Source organism: Lithobates pipiens, unplaced genomic scaffold (genome assembly GCF_037356315.1).
Source record: "Lithobates pipiens isolate NorthernLeopardFrog02 unplaced genomic scaffold, aLitPip1_a1.2 Scaffold_8, whole genome shotgun sequence".
Taxonomy (NCBI): Eukaryota; Metazoa; Chordata; class Amphibia; order Anura; family Ranidae; genus Lithobates; species Lithobates pipiens.
Window position 1 is genome coordinate 343,691,052 of NW_027507903.1, and position 23,096 is coordinate 343,714,147.

At 47.0% G+C, this 23,096-nt stretch overlaps 1 protein-coding gene across 1 annotated transcript in view; it reads right to left on the reverse strand.

Annotated features, from left to right (window-relative positions):
• The window catches only part of CCNI2 (cyclin I family member 2), a 43,212-nt gene that overhangs the window by 6,464 nt on the left and 13,652 nt on the right, over nt 1-23,096 (reverse strand). The window contains exons 2-4 of the mRNA XM_077473229.1: nt 13,201-13,363; nt 5,684-5,818; nt 5,369-5,443 (exon numbers count right to left, since the gene is read on the reverse strand). Coding sequence (XP_077329355.1) covers nt 5,369-5,443; nt 5,684-5,818; nt 13,201-13,314 — 324 coding nt within the window. The 5' untranslated portion in view covers nt 13,315-13,363. The remainder of the gene's footprint in view (nt 1-5,368; nt 5,444-5,683; nt 5,819-13,200; nt 13,364-23,096) is intronic.

Consider the following 23,096-nt stretch of genomic DNA (forward strand, 5'->3'; position numbering starts at 1 on the left):
CAACAACTTTTGGTAAGCAGACATCCACTTCCAGAGCACTTTTAGTTGTACAACGTAGTCGGTGAAGGTGGCTCATCTCTGTGGAAGCACCACCATTTGATGTCTTTTTGTGTTTTGCACATTGGACTAGTGTTTTTTTTTTTATAAATTTCACATTTTTTTGTTCACCACATGTGGTTGTAAACCTATTTTTTGACATATGCACCATTTGTACACAGGTATGTAATATAGATTCACATAGGTTGTTTTTTTTTGGTGGTTTAGATACACCCAAGGTATTTTTTAATTTATGGATAGATTTATTTTTATGCAAGTAATAATTAGTGGTCTACAAGTCGGATCATGATGCTTACTCCCCCGCCCCCCCCCCCTTTTCCTGACCATCCCCTTTGCGATCCTAAGCGCACAAGCTGCACCACAAGTCGGATCAGCATGAGGCGACTTCTATTCAAATCCATGGGCTCTCAGAGGGAACCTTTTTTTTTTTTTTTGACGTGTCAAAATCAAACGCTTGACGAGGCTTAACACTGCTGTAGCCAACGTTAAGCCACATTTAGCATGGTCAGTCTTTTCAACATCTGCAACACCGGTCCTCAGAACATGGTAGGCCCAGGGGTTTTTTTTTTTATTTATTTAATTTTTTTTTTTTTTTTTACAGCTTAAAAAACACCTATGCCACTTACAGCTCCTAAAAGCCTGTGTGTGCGCACATGGAGAGGTTTTTTTTTAAAGCACAGTTAAACAAAAACAAAACCACTTTAAAAATATACAGATAGCCAGACAGTTTATCAACACTTCCTGCTTTACTTCCCTTTGTGGTTTGTCTTCTTAACCCTATGCTTGCATGTAGAAATAGGGGTTGATTTACGGAAACTGCATAGTTCAAACTCTAGTGCAGCTGTGCACGATAGCCAATCAGCTTCTAAAAATTAGGGTTTGGCAAAAAAAAACAGATTGGTTTCTGTGCAGAGCAGCACCAGATTTCGCACTCTGTTTTAGTAAGTCAACCCCATAGCATTTTAATGCAAAATGTAATTAAAGTGGTTGTAAACCCATACAAATAAAAACCCAAACACAAAAACACAACCACACACCTGCAAGACAAAGGCATAATGAGCTAGTATGCATAGCATACTAGCTCAGTGTGCAATACTCACCTCGCTGCGGTGCCTGTACACAACGGCCGGTGACCTCACTCCCGGGGGTTACTTCTGGGTATCGTGGCTCCAGCACTGTGATTGGCCAGAGCCGTGTGACATCACTCCTGTACAGGAGCCGCGATTAACAGCACAGGCTAAGGCACGTAGTTTTGTTTCTTCCCCGCACATGCGCCGTTGGAATTTTCGGGGGACTACAAGTGAAATATCTCTTAAAACGGCACACCTTATTCTAGACTTACCTATAGTAGAAGTCCAAAAAAGTGGGTTTACAACCAAACATCCCCCACACACACACACACTTTATCTTCAATAAAGATTTATAGGCAGCTGTATAATATAATTTGCAAACAGCACCAATCGGGAACTGGCAGAAACTGATTCATACATTTACGCTTTGTTGACATTGCGATCACTGCGTCTGGTGGACATGGCATTCACAGGAGCAGACTGATGACGTACATGCATGATCCTGCCTGCTCGTCCTGCAGTAAATGTACTGTGGCCAGGCATCAAGTGGTTAAAACATTACAGGCGAGGGAGAAAAATAAAAAAAAGTCGGCCAAATGATCATTTGGTTTTCCTCAATGTTTCACATGAAGTTGGAGCTAAGAAAGGAGATAATTGTACGACAGAGGCTTTTGTTTATTTTTTTCTGATCATGCAGTCTTTCATATCCGATTTTTCTCATATACAAAAACATCCCGTCCATCCTTCATATCTGCCTCCTAGTTAAATATGCCCATATATCCTACTTTTGGGTGTGTGTATAAATGTATATGGGGGAGGGGGGGGGGGGGGGAAGAAAGAAAAAAAAAAAAAGGGAGGCGTGAACCGAGCCTTATTCTGGCCATACACTTATCGATTTTCAGACAACAATGTTCATGCGAAAAAAATCTTTGTACATTCGTTGAAAGAATGTAGTTTGAAAATTTCACTTGCTTTTAAACATTCAGTTTTTCATAAATGTCATTTCAGAACAAAAGCCACATACACTGTCTGAAAATTCCTTTCACCAAGAAGTTTCCTATTCTGCTCCTTCAAAATTTTCCTGTCACTGGTCAAAAAACAATTTGACCTCACTAACTATTAGAAAATTGAACAAGCATTCTTAAAATGAAAAAGCAGAGTTAGTTCTTACCGGTAACGCCGTTTCCATTAGTCTTCCAGGGCAGCCCTTAAGAGATGGAGCTCCTCCACACACACACCATCACTAATTTCTTTAAAAGGGCGGTCCCTCAGGTCCCTAGTCAGTCATCCAGGAGAACCCAAGGCAGCAATGTGAAAGACATACAACACCACAAGCCCACAAGGTTAAACATTAGGGTGGGATCATGCTGCCCTGGAAGGCTACTGGAAACAGTTACAGGTAAGAACCAACTCTGCTCCCCCACCCTGGTCATCTTCCAGGTCAGCCCTTGGGAGGATAACCAGGTACTAACTAGAGTAGGACAATGGCTTGGAGGACTTTCCTACCAAAAGCCTGGTCCTAGCTGGATATCAGATCCAGTCTAATGCTGAACAAAAGGTAGAGAATCTTGACCAAATTGCTGCCCTGCAAATTTGCTCCAGAGTGTCTTCCGCCTACTCTGCCCACATGGCTGCCGAAGCCCTTGTTGAACAAGCACTTAGATCATTTGGTGGTGTTACTTACATAACTTCATAGCACTCCAGCATCAGTAATTTGATCTCACTATCTTTTTGGATGCTTGTTTACCAGCGTACAGGATGAATAGAGCGTCTGATGCTTTGAACTCATTGGCGATTTCAAGGTACTGAAGAAGACGTCCAAAATCAAGAAGGCTTAGTTCTTGCCCTATGTTATTAGCCGGTGAACTACAAAATTAAGGTAGTATTATATCCCGGGATTTATAAAGAAAACTTATCACATTTGGAGTAAATCCTGGATCTGTTTGAAGGACAATTCTGTCATGGTGAATCTTGAGGAAAAAAGTCCAGACAGAGCCTGGAGTAACCTTATCCTACATGCTGTAGTGATGGCCACGAGGAACACAGTTTTGAGTGTCAGCAGGCGTAAAGATGTTTCTTGTAGAGGCTCAAACAAGCTTTTTATGATACCCCTCAGTACAAACAGATTCCATGTGGGACATTTTTTGTGTCTTGGGTGGTCTGTACTTAACCAGCACTCTGCAAAAGTGAGAGAGAGACCAAACAGGTCTTCTTGTAGTGTCCGTTTTAGATACACCAACAGTGCTGCAATCTGGACCTTCGGCATACAGAGAGCTAGACGTTTATCAGCACCCCGCTGTAGGAACTCAAAAATGTTCAGAGTATCAATCTTTTGTCTGTTATTTTCAGCGCACCAGCTGTTAAAATTTTCTCCAGGTCTTTCTGTAGATGGCCCTGGTGTTCAGTTTCCTAGCGCTCAGAAGTGTGGCCACCATTTTATCCGAAAGTCCTTTCGATCTCAAGATGTCTTCCTCAGTAGCCAGGCTGCCCAATTGAAGCTTTGCCTTAGGCCTGTTAGGGGTCCCTGACACATCAAGTTGTCCCTGCGAGGAAGTAGCCACGGCTCTTCTGCTGAGAGACTGAGGTGCTGAGAGAACCAGGCTCTGTTGGGCCAATATGGTGCTATCAATATCAACTTTGTCTGTTGTTCCTGTAGGAATTTCTTCATTACTTGGGGGGGAAGCATAGCACATCTTGAAATCCCATGGGTTTTGAAGTGCATCTATTGCCAGAGGGCGGTCTTGTGGGTTTAGCGAGTAGAAACATTTCTTAACCTTGGTGTTTACAGGATGCAAATAGATCTATATTTTGAATTCCCTAGCAAGCTTTAATTTCCCTGAACACCTCTGGGTGTAATGCCCATTCTTCTTGAGAGATGCAGAGATTCTTTTAGCAGCTGAGGTCAACCACTTGATTTTCTCTCCCCCATCCCCCCACCCCCTTTTTGGTGGACCACTCCCACCAACAGTAGATTTCCTTCTGCCCATTGACAGATCTGGTTGGAGATGTGGCTTGAGGGGCTCCTCGTGCCCCCTTGCTTGTTCATATAAAGCTACTGCCGTGGGATTGTCCAACAGGATCAGGGTGATGATGAATTTCTTAACTGGTCTTGGAAGCATTCTATGGCTTTGGCTATTGCCATAAGCTCCCTCCAATTTTGAAGATGCCTGTGCTTCTTCCGGGGACCATTTCCCCTGAGCAGGCTGACCTGCTAGGTGGGCTCCCCATCCACAACTACTGTGAGGTTGGGAAAGACCATGCCAGACCCTGGTTTAGGTTTCTGTGGATCCTCCACCACCAGAGCGACCTCTCAACGGAGGTTAGGAGTAAGGGAGTCTTGTCTATATCCTTGTGCTGGCTTTTTTGAGATTTGTAAGGGCCTTAGAGACGATACTTGGCCCATTGCAATGCCGGTATCGTTGAGGTCAGACCCAGAACCGACACCAGCTCCCTGATGGATAGCGGGAGGTTATTCTGTACAGATTTTACCCTCTTGGCAAGGCCTTGAATTTTCTCCTCCAAAAAGGGATGTTTTCTGCTCTATGGAGTTAAGCAGATATCCCAGAAACTGGATGTTCTGAGTGGGACACAGGTTGAATTTTGCAATGTTTACTCCCCTTTTAAATTTGTGGATATTGGATAGCTTCTTTTTCCTGCTTTATATTAAGGAGGTGAGGGGCAGAGTGGGAGTGTAATATGGGGAAAATGTATGATGATCGATATAAAGTGTAAAAATGCTTTAAGAATATTGAAAAAAATAAAAATTGACCACTACTAGTCTTTTAGCCAGTTTTCTTTCCATTCAAAAACTTGATTTTTCCAGGCCATTATAGGATTCAAAAAGCAAGAATTTAATGTCAGGAAGCCAAATTCACAAAAATGCATTATCTGGTGAATTAAGCTCAAATGTGAAACCCTGAATCATGGAGCAAGATGGTCTGATAAGCGATTGCTCAAGACATTTCCTACAAAGGAGCTTCAACCCACGATGTCTGGTAAAGTGAGTGATCAGTATTGCTATGAGCAGACATTTCACAAGTCAGAAGGTCCGATTATTGCTCTACCCAGTCTTATAAATGGCCAATATCTTTTAGGCCTAGATGCAGTTATTTCCCCGTTGCAGGACAAAGTCCCACACCTACCTATCCATTTACATCTATTGTAATTGAGATTTTTACATTCAAAAAAGGAAGCAAGAAACTCTGAAAGCAAATATTAAACACTCAGAACAATGCCTTTACCTCATCCTCTTCATTGGTTTTGGCAGCAAGATATAAGCATGTGATGGCAATACAGCGAAGATACTTCACCTGGACCTATAGGTGACAAAAACATAGGTGAAGGGGGAGAATCGCTTAGAACGCAATACTCACTACAAAATGCATTTAAATTTCACTCACACTTAAATGACCTTTTGCAAGTGCAAGGAAGAATTTAATCTTGTCATTTTGTAACAAATATGTTCTGTGTAATTTGATTGGCCTGTGTTTGCAATATGCATTAAGCCTATTCTGGCAAGATAAAAATACTGCAAAAATGCACTGAGCACCACTCACTTTTACAGTTGCCAAGATGCGATTAAGAAAACTAGCAGCTGAGCCAAAAGTTTCAGGATAAAATTGGAAGTGTAATCTCAATTCATCCATCCAAAGAACCACTTGCGCATACTGCATTGGAGAGATATCTGTGCCCTGCAAAACAAAAAATGGTTACCAAAGATTTAAAGGATCCACAAATTCATATATTGCCAATTGTTTGGCACATATGGCAGAGTTCTGGTGAAATGAAAATATGGAACTACTAATATGGAGTACTAGCCGTGATTTTTCACACCAACATCCAAATTTTCAGGACAACTGAAAATTTGCACGTTAGTGCAGATAAGTATCACTGACAGTACTCACTTTTGTGAGTGCACCAACACTGCTGCAATTACATCAAGCACTGCTCAATACAGAAAATTTGCATAAATAAAAAAAAAAAAAAAAAAAAAGAAAAAAAAAAAAGCGAGGTGCTCAGAGCCTGAAACCTATACAATAGGCTGAAACAGGGTTGTGGGCAGATCCCAACCATATTGTCATCATCTTTCCCCAGCTCTGATGTCCGTGGGCTTCAGCCCACTGTCTGCTGAAAGGGATCACAGGAGTGCATGACAAACTACACTCCTGTGAGCCACAGGAGACGTACAGACAAACAAGCTCTGGCTGAACTTCTCCTTTAGGCCGGGTTCACACCACAGCGATGCGGGAACGCCGCAAATCCGCGGCGTTTTCCCGCATCGCACACCTCCCGCCGGCAGTTCACACTGCCCTATGCGGACGGCTGGGAGTGTCAATGATATGTTAATGACACCCCCAGATCCGTCCGCATATCGCAGTGCGATCTGCAGACTCGCACAGGAATCGGATCGCATGGTGTGAACCCCCATGCGATCCGATTCTGTTGCGGACCAAAAAAAGGGTCCCGTGCGAGTTTGCTGCGGGAGCGATGCGAATTCAGCCATACTATCTGTATGGCTGAACTCGCATCGCTACGGAGATCGGATGTGATTTGCACTGCAGTGCGGGTGCGAATCACATCCGGATCTCCCCCCGCAGCAGTGTGAACCCAGCCTTAAAGGGTAAAGGGGTAGCAAATATGTGACCAGTTATCAGTTAAGTATTCAAGTGGACCTGAACACCAAAGACAGACTTACCATGTTAGAATTTAATTGTGCCCTCTGGGGGGGGGGGAATTATATATAGGATTTTTGTACTCACCGTAAAATCCTTTTCTCTGTAATTCACCGACCGACAGCTCCTCTCTGTAACTAAATGGATTGTATAGCCTGCTGTTAGGAGAACTAGGCAAAATTGTTACACAATACACAGAACTTTAAATCCCGCCCCAGGGGGCGGACCCTGTGCCATTAACACTCCTCACTGCTCCCAGCAGCTTCAGTACGTCATCAAGCAGTATAACAGACAAAAAAGGAGGGGTGGGTGCTGTGTCGGTCGGTAAATTACAGAGAAAAGGATTTTACGGCGAGTACAAAAATCCTATTTTCTCTTATATTCACCGACCAACACAGCTCCTCTCTAACTAAATGGGACGTCCCCAAGCAGTGCCAAACGAGGGGTGGGAAGAAAAATAAATAAAGAAATAAATAAAAAAAAACACACCACAGCATAAAAATTTCATCCACCATGGCAAGTGGGAACTAGGGAAACTAAACCCACAAAAAAAACAGCAGTGTGTGGAAAAATACCACCATATAACCGGGTATCCTCAACGGGAGTGATCCCCAAGACCGCAACATTGTGGAAGTAATGCAACAGTGCATTAACCAAACAGTACTGCATTTTTTTTAATCGAAAAACCAGGAAAAAATAAAAATAAATAATACTCAGTTGCAACTACACGGCCGCCTGCAAAACTTTGCAGCCAAAACAGGCATCACTGACTTCTACAATGTAGAAATTGGTAAACGTATGGACAGATGATCAGGTCGCCGCCTTATACACCTGAGCAACAAACGCTTGGTGTCGGAAGGCCCAAGACGTTCTGATTGTTCTTGTAGAGTGGGCCATGACTGGAAAGGGGGGCACCTGCCCCTTCAAGGCATAGGCTTGGACTACAATCTGTCTGATCCACCTGGAAATGGTGGCCGACGAGACTGCCATGCCTTTCTTTGGACCAGCCACCTAAAACATATAGGGAGTCCAACTTTCGAAAGGGAGCAGTGGTAGACAAATACACCTTCACAGGCCGAACTCTGTCCAGAGATGGTAATACAATGTCCTCATTAATATGAAAAGCCGACACCACTTTTGGTAGAAAAGACGGTTGCGGCCGCAACACCACCTTATCCTTGTGGATAACCAGATAAGGCGACTTGCAGGACAAGGCCGCCAATTCCGAAACCCTCCTGGCCGATGTGATGGCCACTAGAAAGACCACCTTCTGTAAAAGGGTCAACAGGGGAATCTCCCCGATATTCTCAAACGGCGGCTTCTGAAGCGCAGACAACACCAGGTTCAAATCCCATGGGGGTAACGGTGGACGCACCGGAGGGACTACATGTTGTACCCCCTGAACAAAAAGGTACTCACTAATGAGTGAGACGCCAGGGGTCGCTGAAAAAAAAAAAAAAAAAAAAAAAAAGAAGGACAGCCAGGGCTGAAATTTGCCCCTTAAAATGGTGCTCAACGCCAATTTTTGGTCTACTTCTTGCTGAACAGCAGGATCCTGGATATAGAAAAGGAGCGCGGATGCCACCCTCTCTTCACACATGGACATGTAGGCCTTCCAGGTACGATGGTATATCTTCCGTGAAGAAGATTTCCACACCCTCAGCATAGTTGGAATCACTGAGTCCGACAGACCCCGGTTCCTCAGCACCTGGCTCTCAATAGCCATGCCGTTAAACCCAGCGATGGTAAAGCAGGGTGAAAGATTGGACCTTGAGATAGGAGGTCCTCTCGCAACGGCAGTCGCCAGGGAGCGTCTGCCACCAGGTCTGCGTACCAGGGCTGCTGAGGCCAATCTGGGGCAACCAGGATTACGGGAATACCCTCGGCTTCCACTCTGCGAAGTAGACGTGGCAACAGTTTTAGTGGAGGAGAGGCGTACTGATCCCACGGAGCCACCAGTGCGTCCAACGCGTCTGCCACGGATCTCTCATCCTGGACACAAATCTCGGCACCTTCCGATTGAGATGGGAGGTGAAGAGATCCACATCTGGCGTGCCCCATTTCAGGCACAGCAGCTGGAATATATCTGGATGCAACGCCCATTCTCCTGGGTCCAGCACCTGGTGGCTCAGATAGTCCGCCTGCCAATTTTCCACCCCCGGGATGTAAATGGATGACAGGGCCGGAACATGTCGCTCTGCCCACTGAAGTATGTGAGCGACCTCCCGAGCAGCAGCTGAGCTTCTTGTTCCCCCTTGGTGATTTATGTACGCCACAGCCGTGGCATTGTCTGACTGTATCCTGGTCGGACGCCCTTGAAGACATGTTGACAACGTGTGGAGGCACAGCCTGATCGCTCTCAATTCGAGCAAATTGATCGGCAACTTGGATTCTTCTGTCGACCAGAGGCTCTGAGCCGACTGAATCCCCATCACTCCACCCCAGCCGGACAGACTGGCGTCTGTCGTGATCACCGTCCACTTCAGAAGGATTAACGATTTTCCGGACTGAATCACCGGGGACCTCAACCACCAGATCAGGGAATCCCAGACTGATTGTCCCTGGAACGGCAGATCCAGGTGAGCCAAGGGGAGATTTGTCCCATTTTGTCAATATCTCCTTCTGCAGGACTGGTGTAGAACTGGGCATAAGGTACTGCCTCGAAGGAAGCCACCATGAGTCCCAGCACTCACATGCAAAAGCGGAGCGACGACCACTTGCGGTTCATCAGTAGATTGACCGCAGACCTGAGAGTCAGCAATTTGTCCAAGAGGAGAAAAACCCTTGCTTCCCTGGAGTCCAACAGTAACCCCAGGTACTCCAGACGCTGAGTTGGTACAACCACCGACTTCTTTAGGTTCAACAGCCACCCAAACTCTTACAGGGTCTGCATGGCGATTGCCAGATCCTCCTCTAATTCTGAGGCGGAAGATGCTCTCAGGAGGAGTCTAGGTAACCCACGATCGCGATCCCGCGCTGCCTCGGGGGGGGGGGGGGGGGGCGATTCCAGGCCAAAAGGACGAGCTACAAACTGGTTGTGGGCTTTCCCTACTGCCAAACGCAGAAATTTTTTAATGCCGAAGGCAAGTGGACATGTGCAGGTAGGCATCCTGGATGTCCAAGGATGCCAGGAAGTCCCCTTGATGGAGTGCAGCAACAACTGAGCAAACTGATTCCATTCTGAACCTCTGCACCTTTACAAAGTGATTGAGGGCTTTTAAGTCCAAGATTGAACGTATTCCTTCCTTCTTGGGAACCAGAAACAGATTTGAGTAGAACCCCTGGAAGCATTCCGAAACGCTTCCAATCACCCCGATTCAGCAAGTCCCTTACTGCCCCCAACAGGGCCTCCCGGCGAACCGGGGATGCAGGTATGCTGGAGGGGGGGGGGGGGGAAGAATCTGTTTGGCGGCCAAGAGAGAAACTATCTTGTAGCCTGTGGAAATCTAATCGCGCACTTTTGTTCGCAGGCTTGTGGTTCCAGGGACGCTTCTGACCATCCGTGGGCATACTGTCGGGCTGAGGGCACTTTGCCGAAGCACCGGGCGGATGAAAAAGCCGCTTGTGAGAGGAAAAAGAGGGCCCTTGCCTGCGGTGAGGCTCCTTGGCCTTCCTGGCCTGTGGGAGTAGTGTACTCTTACCACCACTGGCATTCTTAATAATGTCATCCAACGAGGCTCCAAAGAGCCGCTCGCCAAGGAAGGGAAGAGCAGTCAGGGCTTTCTTGGATGCCTGGTCAGCAGACCAGCATTTCAGCCAAATTAGGCACCTCAGCACCACAGCTGACACTGAAGGCTTGGATAACAGAAGGAGAGTATCCAGGGCCACATCACAAAAACTTACTTAAGGCCTTGCACTAGTTGGTCTGCTAGCCCCACGCAGACAGGGGAGGCATTCTGCTCTCCCAATTCATGGTGCAAAAGTTTTGCCCACTCAGTCAGTGTCTGCGACACCAGTGCGGGTGCCAGTACAGGTCGCGCGGCTGACCCCCCCCCCCCCCCACAACCGTAAATAAGGAACGAGCCACCGCCTCGGCCTTCCTATCCGTGGGATCCTTGAATGCAGGAGTCCCCTCAACCGGGATCGTGGTTACTTTATTTAACCTAGATACTGGGGGGTCCACGACCGGAGGAGCCAACCACTTTTTGAGAAAGCTGTCCTCAAAGGGTAATGCACCACCAAATTTTTGGGGACCGAAAAAGGGCCGATGCGGGCAACCCCATTCCCTGTAGATGAATTTGTCAAAACAAGTCAAATACGGGAACACCTTAGGTGAACGTGCTGGCTTGCTGGACCCAAAAGGGACGAGTACATCAGCAGAGGTATCCGCTGGCCCCTGAATCTTCAGGGTATCAAGCACAGCTGTGATAAGTTCTCCAAAAAGCGCTTTGTCACGCCTGGACGGGGGATCATCCTCACTGGCAGAATGGTCCTGGTCAGCCACGTCTGATAGGTCAGAGCAGGGGTCACCAGCCGCAGCAGGTCCCGAGTCTGCATCAGAGCTCTCCCCAGAGGACGAGGGGGGGGGGGGGGCAGGGGCCTTGCACGTGCACCTTTCCTTCCACATGCCGCCTCTAGCTTAGCAACATAGGAGTCAAGGACCGCCGTCAGGGTGTCCATGCGCACCGCGCTAACCGCAGGTTGCCACAGTTGCTATAGCCTGGATTTCGGGGGAAGAAACGCCAGTTTCTGAAGCCATGCTGACCCTAGCCTTTCTGACACCTGCAAGGGGACTTAGGACAGTGAAGGTCCCACCCTCCTGCTCACCACCCTGGGGCGTTCTGTGAATGCCACTAGCAGTGCCTGTAGTCCCTAGGAGGTTCCCAGTTGTAGAGAGGAGAAAACTCAGCAGCAGCTGCTTGTAACAGCGGTGAAACGTTCTGCAGAGCTAGCTTCAGCAAGGAGTGCTCAGGCTTCAAGAAAATGTCCGCCAATGAAACTAAATAGGAGATCCTAAAGAAGATGGCTGCTGAAGCTCACCAGGGGAATACAGGCTTTCCCACATCCAGGATGGCCGCCGGACAGCGCCATGCGGTGACAGAACAAAACTAGAAATCTGCGGCCTGCCTACAGCCAGAACAACCTCCTTTTGGGATCCCCCAGACTGGGACCAGGACCAACGCCAGCCACACAGTGCCCCCACAGGCGAGAAACCAACGAACCCACACACACACCGCCTGCAGCGCATCCAGCCACCCCCCTCAGAGGGGGGGGTGATAGGGACTTGGGAGAGAAGATAGGGAGGTGAGGTGGCCCCCGAATCAACCCCCCAGGGAATGCCCAGCTGCTCACTCCAAGGCAGGGAGAGCCGTACTTACCAGTCCTGAAGAGCTGGGAGACATTCCATCACAGACCTACTCCTGCGCAGTTACAGGGTAGCTGTCGGCCCGGTATACTGCGATTCAGACAGCAGTAGCCCGGTCATATGTATACCCCGGAGCATTAAAGCTCACGACCACCTCTGGAGCTGAGGCATGTCGTGGCCTGCCAAGCCTTAGCTGCGGTCTTGCTCACGCTCGATGGCCGGACTGGAGAGACTACAAGGATATCATTAACCAGCCTGTCACCCAGGCGGCAGTTGATGAAAGATCCTGGGATCTTCTATCTTGCGCAAAAAAAAAAAAAATCAAACCTGCAGCAAAAACAGGGCCTACAGGGTTCCTAGGTCATTCTCCTTACTAGGTAAAATAAAAACTGAAGCTGCTGGGAGCAGTGAGGAGGGTTAATAGCACAGGGTCCGACCCCCAGGGGCGGGATTTAAAGTTCTGTGTATTGTGTAACAATTTTGCCTAGTTCTCCTAATGGAAGGCTATACAACCCATTTACTTAGAGAGGAGCTGTGTCGGTCGGTGAATACAAGAGAAATTTAACTTTTGCAGTGCACATTCAGGTATGCGAGAGTGCCTAGGCACGCCTGTGTTTAAAGCCTCACATCTACAATGTTAGATCTTAGTCATTGAGGCTTCTAACTGCTAGTTCTCCTTGCTGGATGATCTGACATAAGAAAGCAAAAATCCCCGTTTCTAGGTGGCCATCCCCACAAAGTGCAGAACAAGGCAAAAGGGTTAATTTACTAAAACAAAGTGCAAAATATGGTACAGCTCTGCTTAACTGAACAAGCTGATGTTGAACTAGATGGACTTGTCTTTTTTTAACCTGATTATGCAACAAATGTAAGCTAGAAGCCGATTGGCTACCTACCGCATGGTTACACCACATTTTGCGAGGAGGAGCCAGGCACACCACCGGGGGACCCAAAAAGGGAAGGATTGGGACTGCCCTGTGCAAAACCCGTGCACAGAGGAGATAAGTATAAAACAGGTTTATAATTTTAAGAGAAATATTTAAGGGTTTACAATTACTTTAAGCTATGCCAAAGATGCAATCTAATGTCTGTGTACCTTGATAGTGGAATCTAGAAAACATGGCACCTTCCATTTGCTTGTTTCCATAAGAAGTGTGTTTTCCAACAAGAACTGTAGGCGCTGACACTCGGACAACCCTGTACACTTCATTGTAAAAATGTACTTCAGCCCTTCCAGTTTCTATAGCAAGCACAGATATCTAAAACAAAAACAAGCATTATTCAGTCATGCAGTTTGGAAAATAGGAATGCATTCTAAAATAAACTAAGGCTGCCATTGCTGGTATGTGTTACCCTAACATTTCATATTCCTGATGTGTGCCTGCTGTACCATGTACTTGTATGAAAAATAACCTGTTCTTTGTATTGCTTTCTTTGTGTAAAATACCTGGTGATCTTGCCAGTCCCTCCACTTTCCTATTGATCCCACAGCATAGTCAGTTTTCTGGCTGTGCTGGGAACTCTGCCTGCTCTCCTCAGATTTGTGCTGTTTACATCTGGAATCCAGAAATTGTGGTGCATATTTATGCTCATTTATTCTGTGCAATCCACATGTGTAATTACACATGTTTTGATGCAATATAGAAGATATAAAAATATGCAGCAGGTTGTACTTTGGAACAGACCACACTAATGGGAACTGTGAACTAGGGCCATTGGAATACACGACAGACACTGTGCATGCAGTTTAAGACCACTGGAAAGCATCTGGTGTCAACCAGCCCTGAATATGAAGCCTGTGTTTTTATGTTTGAATATGGTTTACATAAAAGAGGACGTAAGAATTTCCCTAGTGTTCATTAGCACAACTGAGGGTTTAGTTTTACTTTTCTTTTACGTGCTTTTAATTTGGATTCTAAATGAGTTTATACATGCAAGGAAATTAACACTGCCATATTTCTCTTTTAATAATTTTTGGCGTTCTCTTGTGGGTCATAAGAATGAACATACTTTTGGTCTCCTGTGACCTAAAGTCAGTTTATAGTGGGCTATTGCCTGGCATCAGCTGACAGGGCAAAGCACCCTGGTGCCAGATTGACAGCTGGGTCTGGCTCTCAGCATGCAAGAGATCACCAGGCAACTTCACAGCAGAGCAGTGCAATTGATTAGGCGCAAAACTACAAAAAAATAAAAATACACACACACACACACACACACACACAAAACCCCCCACAACCCGGCCAACATTCTGCCCAGGTGTATGATCAAACATGCATGCTGGAAAATCAGCAGCTGACTGACTACTGATCTCAACCAATTGCAGAGTGCTAATTAGAGTGTTGTAACGGAGGCCATCCCCACCAGAACACAACAGCTCAGCAGGGGGAGATTGCTGGACTAATCTCGCAGGGTTAGTACAGCGGTTCCCGACCAAAGCTGTCAATTTCAGTTTTGTGCAACACTCTTGTCCCCATAATCTCTCTTCATCAGCAACTAAATTAATTTTCCTCAGACACCTTCACTCCCTTCCTGCCATGGCCATTTACAAGTTGTTGTTTTTCAACAGAAAGGCAGTTCCATGGTAATAAATCCCAGTATACAGTGCCTTGCAAAAGTATTCACCCCCCTTGGTTTACCCATTTTGTTACATCACAGCCTTTATTTCAATGTTTTTTTTAATCTGAATTATATCCGATGGAACAGAACACAATAGTTCAAGTTGGTGAACTAAACATTTTAAAAATATATACATAAAACTATTTTTCAGAAATAAACAATTGACATGCGTGTATGTATTCACCCATTTTGTTATGAAGCCCATAAAAAGCTCTGGCTTTATGACGGGTCTACACCTGTGCAAATTAGATGCGTGTTTCACCACATACAATTCGCATAGCAGGAGAATACGACTGGCTCCCTATTGAGCCGTTCACATATCTCCATTGTGGAGCGCACTGCACAAAAACGCTGTGCATCTTAGGTGCCGTTGGGAAAAAAAAAAAAAAGACACAAGTCCAACCTGTGTGTGATTATATGTCAGTATTACATTGTATATCCCTGTATGTTGTGGTCGTTCAGGTGCTTATCTAATAGTTTCTTGAAACTATCAATATCCCTCGCCGAGACCACCGCCTGTGGAGGGGAATTCCACATCCTTGCTGCTCTTACAGTAAAGAGCCCTCTACGTAGTTTAAGGTTAGACCTTTTTTTAGTTTTATCCCTATTGTGGGGTCACCAGTATGGTATTTGCATATTAAAATCATATTCTCTCTGGAGAAGAGATGCTTGAGAGCTGCTTTGTTGCCCTTCTTTGTACTTGCTCCATTTTCAGCAATTCCTTCATGAGGACTGGTGCCTGGAACTGGACAGCATACTCCATGTGCGGCCAGACCAGAGTCTTGTAGAGTGGGAGAATTATCGTTTTATCTCCGGAGTTGATCCCCTTTTTAATGCATGCCAATATTCTGTTTACTTTGTTAGCAACAGCTTGGCATTGTATGCCATTGCTGAGCCCATCTATTAGGACCCTCCCCCGGTCCTTTTCCCATCCTAGATTCCCCCAGAGGTTCTCACCCCAATGTATCCATTGCATTCTTATTTTTGCCACCCAAATGCATTATTTTACATTTTTCTACATTGAACCCAATTTTCCATGTAGTTGCCCACCTCATTCATTTGTTCAGATCTTTTTGCAAGGTTTCCACATCCTGTGGAGAAGTTATTGCCCCACTTAGCATCATCCGCAAATACAGAGATTGAACTGTTTACTCCATCCTCCAGGTCGTTTATGGACAATTTAGGCATAGAATCGGCCCCTGAAACAGGGATGGCATAGCGCTCATGTGTGATCCGCAGCAGGTTATAGTGCAAACTTGGCCTTAGCATTTCTCTGTGGAGAGAGGAGATTCCCCTAGAAGAAACACCATCTCTGCAGCACTCCTCCAATCAGGTCTGTATGGTAGAGTGCCCAGATGGAGTTTGCCAAAAAGGCACCAGAAGGGCTCTAAGATCATGAGAAAAAAAATTCTCTGGTCTGATGAAACAAAGATTGAACTCTTTGGCCTGAATGGCAAGCCTGGTGTCTTGAGGAAACCAGGCACCATTGATCACCTGGCCAATACCATCTCTACAGTGAAGCATGGTGGTGGCAACATCATGCTGTGGGGATGTTTTTCAGAGGCAAGAACTGGAAGACTAGTCAGGATTGAGGGAAAGATGAATGCCGCAGTGTAGACACACTGACATTGATAAAAACCTGTCCCAGAATGCTCTAAACTTCAGACTGGGGCAAAGTGTGCCAAGAGTGTAGGCATCATACTCAAGACTTGAGGCTGTAATTGGTGCTTCAAAGTATTACGCGAAGGCTGCAAATACTTATGTACATGGGATTTTTTTTTTTTTTTTTTTACATAAACTTACAAAGGTTTCAAACAAACTTCTTTCATGTTGTCATTATGGGGTATCGTTTGTAGCATTTTGAGGAAAGTAATGCATTTACTCCATTTTGGAGGAAGGCTGTAACATAACAAAATGTGGAAAGAGTGAAGCGCTGTGAACACTTTCTGGACGCACTGCTTATTTGAAAATTGATCAGTCCTGGTGTATGGACAGCCCATCTCATTTCTTGAGGCCCTAAAATGCCAGGACAGTACAAATACCCCCCAAATGTCCACTTTTGGGAAATTATACATTCCAAGGTGTTTAACAGGTATGGCAAGCTTCTTTTTGAAGTTGTAGATGTTTGGAAAAATAAATTAAACTTTTTTTTTTCCACAAAGTTATGTCTCACACACAGCATAGGCATACCTAGAATTACACCCCAAAACACATTATGCTATGCCTCCCAAGTATAGGGAGTTTTGCTTTATCTGAATAAAGAATTTAGGTGCAGGCAAACAGCCCCAGTTGGACAGATCAGAAAACAGTCACCATTTCCAATAAGATCTCTGCAATGTTGGTTTTTGAAGGTGCCCATTAGTAGGGATGAGCTGGGTGTTCGAGTCGAACACATATTCGACTCAAGCACTGGCTGTTCGTGCCATATTCGAGTGGCAATCACGGCCCATAATGCACTGCGGGATCGGATTGCATTGCTGGCCGATTGGCCAAGCATGTGAGTCATAGTGCATGCTTGGCCAATCACAGCCCCAGCAGCGAGGAGAGCCATAATTCACCATAGGCAGGATGCCTGTGGCCAATTATGGCTCAGGGGGTTTAGTACGCCCCACACACTATACAAGGCTGCCTGCACGGCAGCCTTGCGTAGTGTGTTGCGGGCGGCTCAGAGACAGATAGGCAGAGACAGTGTCTAAATTTCTTTTGAACTTAATGCAATTACAGTCAGTGTATTGTGCCCCCTGCACAGTGTACACCTGAAGCTACCCCAATTGTTGGTGGTGTTCTGGTCCTATACTACAGGCAGCTGCAGCAGTTACAGTCGGTGTATTGTGCTACCGGGCACAGTGTACACCCGAAACTACCCCAATTGCTCATGTTGTTCTACTCCTTTACCACAGGCAGCTGCAGCAGTTACAGTTGGTGTACCATGTCATTGCTCAGTGTGCACCTAAAGCTAGACCATTAGTATGTCTGGAAGGCCAACAAAGGAGAGGCAGACAGTCACGAGCCAATAAGAGAGCAAGCAGGCTCTGTGTCTAGAGGCAACACTGCTTGTCGTGGTGCATCGTCATCAGCATGTGGCCATGAGACACGCTTGTCCTTATTTTCGGCAGCTGGATGTGTTGAGCTGCAACATGCCGAAGACTTGGTAGAGTGGATGACCAAGCCCTCATCCTCTCTCACTCAGGCTCAGGGTACTGGCAAAGCAGCTGCCAATACAGCCTCTTCCCTCGTCTCAATGGCATCAATCACAGTTCCTAGACCCACCAAGTCCTCCTGAGGAGTCCCCTGAACTGTTTGAGCACAGTGTTGGGTACATGCTCCAGGAGGATGCCCAGCGTTTTGAAGGCTCTGATGATGATACCCAGCTAGAGGAAGGCAGTAGCGCGAGCCCAGAGAGGGGATACCCAAGTACAGCAATCTGGAAGTCATGTTCCACCAGCTGCAGCATACTGCCAGGTTTGCTCCATGAGGATGGGAGGGGATGATGAGATCACCAACTCCACGTGGGTGTCGGCGGAGGAGGGAGGGAGGGGATGATGAGGTCACAGACTCCACGTGGGTGCTGGAGGAGGAGGGAGGGAGGGGATGATGAGGTCACCGACTCCACGTGGGTGCCGGAGGAGGAGGGAATGATGAGGTCACTGATGCCACGTGGGTGCCAGAAGAGGAGGAGGAGGAGGAGGGATGGGTTGATGAGATCACCGACTCCACGTGGGCGCCGGAGGAGGGAGGAGATGATGAGGTCACTGACTCCACGTGGGCGCTGCAGGAGGGAGGGGATGATGAGGTCACCGACTCCACGTGGGTGTCCCGGAGGAGAGAGGAGGCGGCAGGATGCCCTCCAGGGGCCAGCTTAACCACTTTCAGACCGGACCATTTTGCTGGTCAATGACCAGAGGTCTTTTTACAATTTGGCACTGCGCTGCTTTAACTGGTAATTGCGTGGTCATGCAATGTTGTACCCAAACAAAATTTGCGTCCTTTTCTTCCCACAAATAGAGCTTTCTTTTGATGGTATTTGATTGCCTCTGCGATTTTTATTTTTTGCGATATAAACGTAAAAAGACCGCAAATTTTGAAAAAAAAAAAAATGATATTTTCTACTTTTTGTTATTAGAAAAATCCAATAAACTCAATTTTAGTCATACATTTAGGCCAAAATGTATTCAGCCACATGTCTTTGGTAAAAAAAAAAGTCAATAACTGTATATTTATTGGTTTGCGCAAAAGTTGTCACATCTACAAACTAAGGTAAGTTTTCTGGAATTTACGCAGCTTTTAGTTTACGACTGCCTATCTCATTTCTTGAGGTGCTAAAATGGCAGGGCAGTACAAAACCCCCCCAAATGACCCCATTTTGGAAAGTAGACCCCCTAAGGAAATTGATAAGTGGCATGTTGAGCCCATTGAATATTTTATTTTTTTGCCTCAAGCGATTGAATAATGACAAAAAAAAATTTTTTTTTTTTTTTTTTTTTTTTACACAAAGTTGTCACTAAATGATATATTGCTCACACATGCTATGGGCATATGTGAAATGACACCCCAAAATAAATTCTGCTGCTTCTCCTGAGTACGGGGATACCACATGTGTGGGATTTTTTGGGAGCCTAGCCGCGTACGGGGCCCCGAAAGCCAAGAACCGCCTTCAGGTTTTCTAAGGGCGTAAATATTTGACTTCACTCCTCACTACCTATTACAGTTTTGAAGGCCATAAAATGCCAAGATGGCACAAAACCCCCACAAATGACCCCATTTTAGAAAGTAGACACCCCAAGCTATTTGCTGAGAGGCATGTTGAGTCCATGGAATATTTTATATTTTGCCACAAGTGGCGGGAAAATTACAAACTTTTTTTTTTTTTCACAAAGTTGTCACTAAATGATATATTGCTCACGCATGCCATGGGCATATGTGAAATGACACCTCAAAATAAATTCTGCTCCTTCTCCTGAGTACGGGGATACCACATATGTGGGACTTTTTGGGAGCCTAGCCGCGTACGGGGCCCCGAAAACCAAGCACCGCCTTCAGGCTTTCTAAGGGCGTTACAGTTTTGAAGGCCATAAAATGCCAAGATGGCACAACCCCCCCAAATGACCCCATTTTGGAAAGTAGACACCCCTAAATTTAGGGGTACACTAGTGAGACTAGGTAATAAATGGCGGGTGCCCTGAAACTATAAAAAAATAACTAACCAACCAGCGTCACCTGTAACAGTTATATGGTGATCACTGGTGAAAGGGTTAACTAGGGGGCAATCAGGGGGCTTTATGCGGTAGTATATGGGGGTCCCTGGCGCTATAAAAAGCTGCGGCGAACCTAAATACCTACCTGCCTAACTAGCGTCACCTGTGACACTAATACAGCGGTCAGAAAAACGATCGCTTATTAGGCTGGGTTCACACTGGAGCGATGCGGGAACGCCACGAATCCGCGGCGGGTTCCCGCATCGCATGCCTCCCGGCGGCAGTTCACACTGCCCTATGCGAACTGCTGGGAGTGTCAGTGAAATGTTAATGACACCCCCAGATCAGTTTGCATATCGCAGTGCCATCTGCAAACTCGGATCGCATGGTGTGAACACCCATGCGATCCGATTCTGCTGCGGACCAAAAAAAGGGTCCCGTGCGAGTTTGCGGCGGGTGCGGCGCGAATTCAGCCATACTATCTGTATGGCTGAACTCGAATCGCACAGAGATCGGATGTGATTTGCACTACAGTGCGGTGCGAATCACATCCGTTCTCATAAACCGCTGCAATGTGAACCCAGCCTTAGTGACACTGGCGACGGGGGGTGATCACGGGGTTAAACCTTTATTGGTGGGGTTAGGGGGGTACCTTAGAACTAAAGGGGGCTAACCCTAACTGCCCTAACAGTTATTACAGTCACAAATGACACCAATGCAAAAAAAAATGCTATTGGTGTCACTGTGACTGGGGGGGCAGGGGTGATTGGGGGGGTGAAGGGGGGGTGTGAGTGTGCCTGGCATGTTCTACTGTGAAGTGTCGTGTTGGTGCAACTCACCGATCCTCTCTCCTCGGTGCCGGAACGAAAAATACCGACACGGAGGAGAGATTACATCACTTCCTCTCCTGTGTTTACATTACAGGAGAGGAAGTGATGTCACGCCTCACTTCCATTCGTCAGGAGCGATCGAGAGGGGGTGGCCATAAATGAATGGCCGCCCCCTCATCCCGGATCGCTTCTGAACGAAAACCGACCGCCGCTGGCACCGGGGGGGGGGCCCGATCGGGCCCCCCACCCGCGGGAAGGCAGGGACGTACATGTACGCCCATATGCCTGCCCGTGCCATTCTGTCGACGTACATCGTCGTGCGGCGGTCGGCAAGTGGTTAAGGGCAGCACACCGACTGAATCACACTGCAGAGCTCGCCTGTGCAGGGCGCTGCCTCTGCGCGTTATTCCAAAAGTTCTTTGGTGTGGGACTTTTTTTGAGACAAGTGCATCAGATCGCATCGCTGCTATTTGCAACATATGTCTCAATCGTATCTCACGTGGCCAAAACATCAGCCGCTTGGGCACCACATGCTTGACCAGTGTAGAGGGTCAGCCTGGGGCAGGTTTAAGAGGGGGTTAATTGAAGGCAGGTACTTCCCCCTTCAGACCTGCTTATGGTCAGGTGTGCTGAAAGTGTCAGTGTGGAGCTGTTGAGTAGAAGAGACACAGCAGTGTGGAAACGTCCATTGCTGGATGGTGTACCTGCTGGGTGAGCTTAAACCACAAAAAGACTGTAGCTCTGTTTGGAGCCATGAACTGTTACCTCTAAGCCTGTGGGCTGATGAACTGTGAGCTGTACCTGTGTGATAAGACAAGTCTGTCTGGTCTTATGTTTTTTTTGCTGTATAAAAGCCACTTTTTTTTATTTTACTGGACTGCCTCTGAGCCAGCTCTAAACCCCTCTGATCCCCTACAATTGGTGGAGAGTGCATCGGGCAGTTTGAGGGGTCCAGTCTAATCCCATGTCCTGGGTTAAAGCTGTACAGACAGTGAAATCTTCTGAACAAGCCATGGAGGATGTGGTTAAGCAGCTAGTACTGGATAATACACAAGGAGCAGATCCTGGTGCAGACAGTCGATGTACAACAGGAAACAAATCGCTTACTGAGTGAACAGATAGCAGGATTACAAAAGATGGTGACCCAGCAGGCTGAAATGACGAAAGGTGACCCGCTGTAAAGAGTAACCCCCGGAAGGCAGTGCAGCGGACCCTGCAAAAGATGACGGCCTTAGACAATGTCGAAGCATACCTAGCTATGTTTGAGCAGGTTGCAGCAAGGGAGGGTCTGCCTGATAAAGACTGGGCAGATGTACTGGCTCCTTTCCTGACCGCAGACCCCCAATAAGCATACTGTGACTTGGCCACTCCCCAGCACGCGATTATAAGCTCCTGAAAGCAGAAATCCTAGCAAGGCTGGGAGTGACTGTCGCTTTAACATCCATGCATTATGTGAGAGCAGAATTCTGGGAGGCCGTTAATTAACGGCCTCTCAGAGTTAAACAACCGCCCTAAAGCCGTTAATCAGCAATGGGCGGTTAAGTGGTTAAAGACCCACACCAAAGAATAAAGCAGACCTCTCCTTGCTCCTCACCAGCTGGCATCTCCAACCCCACTATACCTTCAGTCCCCTCTGAAACCTGCACTGAGAGGAATGAAGGTGTAGAATTAGGTGCGTCACAGCCAAGTACTTGCGGGCACTCTGCTAGCAGTACACCGACGTCCGTCTGTAGCAGGCAAATTTCCCTGCCCCAGCTGCTGGACCGTCGAAAGAAGTTTACTCCCAGCCATCCACATGCCAGCAGTTGAATGCTAGCTTGGCTAAATTGCTACCTTTTCAGTTGGCAGACTCAGCCCCCTTCTGTGAGTTTGTGCAATGTGCAGTTCCTCAGTGGAAGGTTCCCAAACGTCACTTTCTCACGGAAGGCAATGTCCATGCCTCCATGCCTCACTGGACAGGGCGGTCGAGTGCATATTACCGCTGACTCTTAGTCCAGCAGGCATGGACAGGGACATTACTCATCTTTCACGGTGCATTGGGTGACTCTTCTGGCAGCTGGTAAGGATGCAGGACAAGGTGCAGTAGTGTTGGAGGTTGTTTCGCCACCACTCCTCCAAAATGCTACTACTGGTTGTGACACACCTCTCTCCTCCATGGCCTCTTCCTGTGCCTTGTCCTCAGAACCAGCGGTGTTCCGTAGGTGCTCAAGGGGCTATGCAAGTACGCAGGCAAAAAGATGCCATGGCGTGCTTGTGCTGGTGTGCTTGGGGGACAGGAGCCACGCTGGGGCAGATATTCTGTCAGCTCTGCAGGGGCAAGCTGAGAGGTGGTTGACACCACGCCAGCTTAA